Source organism: Mandrillus leucophaeus, unplaced genomic scaffold, assembly GCF_000951045.1.
Source record: "Mandrillus leucophaeus isolate KB7577 unplaced genomic scaffold, Mleu.le_1.0 Scaffold6, whole genome shotgun sequence".
Lineage (NCBI taxonomy): Eukaryota > Metazoa > Chordata > Mammalia > Primates > Cercopithecidae > Mandrillus > Mandrillus leucophaeus.
The window spans coordinates 1,068,229-1,073,285 of record NW_012106474.1 but is presented as its reverse complement, the minus strand read 5'-3'; the positions used below and the strand labels follow the sequence as shown (position 1 = coordinate 1,073,285).

The 5,057-nt window shown below is 44.2% G+C and overlaps 1 protein-coding gene across 1 annotated transcript in view; it reads left to right on the top strand.

The window, feature by feature from the left end:
* Positions 1 to 5,057, top strand: part of FAM57A (family with sequence similarity 57, member A) — a 30,827-nt gene that overhangs the window by 1,319 nt on the left and 24,451 nt on the right. The window contains exon 2 of the mRNA XM_011999652.1: positions 465 to 565. Within this exon, the coding sequence (XP_011855042.1) occupies positions 465 to 565 (101 nt within the window). The remainder of the gene's footprint in view (positions 1 to 464; positions 566 to 5,057) is intronic.

Sequence of the window (5,057 nt, the reverse complement as noted above, 5' to 3'; positions counted from 1 at the left end):
CGCGATCTCGGCTCACTGCAAGCTCTGCCTCCCGGGTTCTAGCGATTCTCCTGTCCCAGCCTCCTGAGTAGCTGGGATTACAGGTGCCTGCCACCATCACGCCCGGCTCATTTATGTATTTTTAGTAGAGAGGAGGTTTCACCATGTTGGCCAGGCTGGTCTCGAACTCCTGACCTCGTGATCCGCCCGCCTCGGCCTCCCAAAGTCTGGGATGACAGGCGTGAGCGGCCAAAAACGTCTTTTTTAAAGCCAGATGACGCAGCGTCCTGGAGCTGGGGAGACGTTTACTGAGGTTGAATATCAGGGGTCTAAGTCCCGAGTATTCCACCACTGATAAGCTGTGTGATCTGGAACAAATTACTACCCCGCATGGATGTGGAGAGGATTAAATATTAACAGCGCGATGCAAATTCAAGCTGGTAACACAGGAAGTAGTGAGGTGCCCAGCCCTTACCCCCACAAAGGAACAAAGAAGCCAGATCACCCATCGCCCTGTGGAACCACCTTTCCTGCAGACGCTGAAAACAAGCAGGGAATTGCAGGCCAAGAAGACTCGCTCCACCAGGTGAACCGGAAAACTCCAGGAGGGAAACGCGTTGGCGCCACTGAACTTTTGTTGTTGTTGTTATCAGAGTTGCTCAAAGTAAAAAATTGGAGCAGTATGGTTTTTTCTTTTATTTTTAATTGACAATAATTATATAAACAATGTAATTTCTAACACCAGAGGAATGCTAAAAAACATACATTGAAAAAAAAGAAAAAAAAGACAAAATAAAATATAAATTGAACCTGGCGCAGTGGCACAGGCCTGCAGCCCCAGCTGCTCCGGAGGCTGAGGCAGGGAATTACTGACTTTCTGAGACTGAATATCAGGGGTTTAGATCTCATCCCACCACTGAGGATTGCATGAGCCCAGAGTTCGAGGCTGCGGTGAGCTATGCTTGCTTTGCATCACTGCACTCCAGCCTGGGCCACAGAGTGAGACTCTGTCTCTTAAGTAAACATAAAATATTGATTCATAAAATCATGATTTTGAAAATTAATGACATGAAAAATGTGCACAATATATTTCAGAAAGCAAAACGTGTAATTTCATTTAAAAAATGCACAGCATGGTCCCAGCTTTGTGTGTATTCTGTACCAATAAAACTGACAGCAAGGAAATACTACTTTTGTGCACGTGATGAATGTACATCCCTTGTACATCTTCCCAGATGTCTACAGTGAGCCTGTGGTTCTTTCATGCTCAGAAAATATGAATGCCTTTTTCTAAAAGGAAAAGGTAATTATAGCTACTTATTTTGGACTTTTTTTTCCTTTAAAAAATTAAGATATTTACATACAGTAAAATTTGCTCTTGCAATTTATGATGCAATGAGTTTTGATAAATGTATATAAATGACTGGGTGTGGTGGTTCACGCCTATAATCCCAGCACTTGGGGAGGCCGAGGCTGCCGGACCACTTGAGGTCAGGGGTTTGAGACCAGCCTGGCCAACACGGTAAAACCCGTCTCTATCTACTAAAAATACAAAAATTAGCCTGCCGTGCTGGTGCACAGAATCACTTGAACCTGAGAGGTGGAGGTTGCAGTGAGCCAAGACTGCACCATTGCACTCCAGCCTGGGTGACAGAGCAAGATTCCATCTCAAAAAACAAAACAAACAAACTAAATAAATAAACAAATAAATGTATAGAACCATGTTACTACCACAATCTAGTTATAGGACAATTTCATTATTCTCCCAAATTCCCTCTTGCCTCACCCCATCCACCGGCAACCACTGACTTGATTTCTGTCCCTATAGTTTTTTGTTTGTTTGTTTTTTGTTTTTTGAGATGGAGTCTTGCTCTATCACCCAGGCTGGAGTGCAGTGGTGCAATCTCAGCTTATTGCAACCTCTGCCTTCAAGCAATTCTCCTGCCTCACCCTCCTGAGTAGCTGGGATTACAGGCGCCCGCCACCACGTCCGGCTACTTTTTGTATTTTTAGTAGAGATGGGGTTTCGCCATGTTGGGCAGTCTGGTCTCAAACTTCTGAGCTCAGGTGATCCGCCTGCCTCAGGCTCCCAAAGTGCTGGGGTTACAGGCATGAGCCGCCATGCCCGGCCTATCCCTATAGTTTTGGTATTTCCAGAATATCATCTAGATGGAATCATACAGTATGACACCTTTTCAGTCTGGCTCCTTTCATCTGTCATAAAGTATTTAAAACTCATCCGTCTTGCTGCATGGATCTGTAGCTCACGTCTTCTTGCTGAGTGGTATTCCACTGTATGAATGCACCACAATTTGTTTATCTAGTCCCTGGTTGAAGGACATATGGGTTTTTCCAGTTTTTGGCAATTATGAATAAAGCTGCTATAAACATTCATGTACAGATTTTTGTGTGAACATAAGTTTTCATGTCACTTGGGTAAATATGCAGACGTGGGACTGCCGTGTTATATGATATGTCTGTGTTTAACTTTCTAAGAAACTGGTAAACTGTTTTCCAAAGTGGCTGTATCACTTTCACAGTGCTACCAGCAATGTATGAGAGTTCCATTTGTGCACAGAGCTGATTTTTAATGATGATAATAAGAAGGAACATTTCCTAGCCCTCATCATGTGACAGGCACCATGCGAAGCATGCTACATGCATTGTCTCTTTTAATTCACACAGCAATTCTGAGGTTGTTAGTTTTTCTTACTATCACCATCTAACAGACAGGAGATGAAGATCTAGTTAAAATAAACAAACGACAAAATAAAAACTTGCCCAAGGCCTTATACCTAAATCTTCCTGCCATTCATTAACCTATTCAATACATTTATTGAACACCTGTTCCTGCTGGTGACAGGTACTCAAGCTAGGTGCTGGGAATTCAGCAGTGAACAAAAGAGACCACATGCCTGCCTCTACAGAGCTATTTCTATGTATGAAAAGGGGATTTGTACAAATAAACATATAATTGTGACAGATCCAATAAAAGAGAAGTAAAGCACATGTTGAGAGACTATATGGATAGAGTTCTGATTGGATTAGGGTCAGGAAAGCCTTTTCTTTCTTTCTTTCTTTTTTTTTTTTTTGGAGACGGAGTTTCACTCTTGTCACTCTTGTCACCCAGGCTGGAGTGCAGTGGTGTGATTTCGGCTCAGCTAACCGCAACTCCGCCTCCAGGTTCAAGCGATTCTCCTGCCTCAGCCTCCTGAGTAGCTGGGATTACAGGCATGCACCACCACACCCAGCTAATTTTTGTATTTTTAGTAGAAACGGGGTTTCTCCATGTTGGCCAGGGTGGTCTTCAGCTCCTGACCTCAGGTGATCCACCCGCCTTGGCCTCCCAAAGTGCTGAGATTAGGCATGAGCCACTGCGCCCGGCCAGGAAAGGCTTTTCTGAGGAAGTGATTTTTAAGCTGAAGGAAAGGGTGGAAAGTGAGGATAACACATGGTTAAAAGGAACAGAATGTGCAAAAGCCATGAGTATGAAAACAGTTGGCCAGGGTGATGGAAGTTTGAAAGCCAAGGGGAGAGTGATACACAAGGAAGCTGAAGAAATGGGCATTGCCTGATGGTGAAGGATCTGGAAGGTCTCTTGAAGAAACGAGAAGCCTCTGAAGGACTGTAAGCAGAGGAGTGGCATGACCAGGTTTACCGCGCCTGCCATCAGCCCTGGTCTCTCCGTTTTTTTTTCCCTTTGCCTCTGAGCTTCCACATTGTTGGGGAGAGTCATGAAACCATGTGACCATGTTCAGCATAAATTCCTGTTGTCTTATTTCCACTGATTCTGATTGTCCTTCTCAGCACCCATTGTCAATTCTCAATGGCATTCCCCCATGACCCAAAACCTTTCCCTCCTCTGGAGCTTCCAACTCCATGATACCCCTTCTCCCTCTTTGCAGATAAGCTACTAATAGTATAAGTTCGAGTTTAAGAGAGTTATGCTGTACAAAAAAGCATAGGAAGTTAAAAGAGCAGAGAGAGAGGTTGACACACTGGGTTTTAAAAAACTTTGTTAAGTAATAACAGACTAGATTTATTCATTTATGTTAAACAAAAGAAGAAAATACCTTTGACAGGAGGAGGAAATCTAGAAAGAGATTGTATGCTTCTGAGAGAAATAAAATGTGGAAGTTTATGGATATGAGAAATTTGGGTATGAAAATAAGGAGCATGTGATATTTTCACAAATGAGCTGGGCTTAAAAAAACAACTTCCAGGCCAGGTGCAGTGGCTCACTTCTGTAATCCCAGCACTTCAGGAGGCCGAGGCAGGCGAATCATCTGAAGTCAGGAGTTCAAGAGCAGCCTGACCAACATGGACAAAGCCTGTCTCTACTAAAAATACAAAATTAGTCTGGCATGGTGGCTCACACCTGTAATCCCAGCTACTTGGGAGGCTGAGGCAGGAGAATCACTTGAACCCGGGAGGCAGAGGTTGCAGTGAGCCAAGATTGTGTCACTGCACTACAGCCTGGGCAACAAAGCAAGACTCCATCTCAATAAACAAATAAATAAATAAATACAAAAAATTAGCTGGGCATGGTGGCGTAGCTTGTAATCTCAGCTACTCAGGAGGCTGAGACGGGACAATCTCTTGAACCCGGGAGGCGGAGGTTGCAGTGAGCCAAGATTGTGCCACTGCACCCCAACCTGGGCAACAGCAAGATTCTGTCTCAAAAACAAACAAAAACCAACTTCCTTTTTTGCTGTAGGATAGGGTATAGTGACGACAAAGTATCACAGAAAACATTTTTTCTACCTTGAAATTTCACTGCATGAGGCAGAAATTCAGTCTCTAATACTTTAAAAGCAAAACAAAATGAAACCTTGGAAACTGTGGCCTTTAGCAGGCGATGGGGGAGGATGGGTTGGAAGGGAGTTCAGTAGGCTGTGAGGGAGATGGGAGAAGATGGATTGGGAGTATACAGTAGGCTGTGAGGGAGACGGGGGAGGATGGATTGGAAGGGAGTATACAGTAGGCTGTGAGGGAGCTGGGGGAGGATGGATTGGAAGGGAGTATACAGTAGGCTGTGAGGGAGATGGGGGAGGATGGATTGGAAGGGAGTATACAGT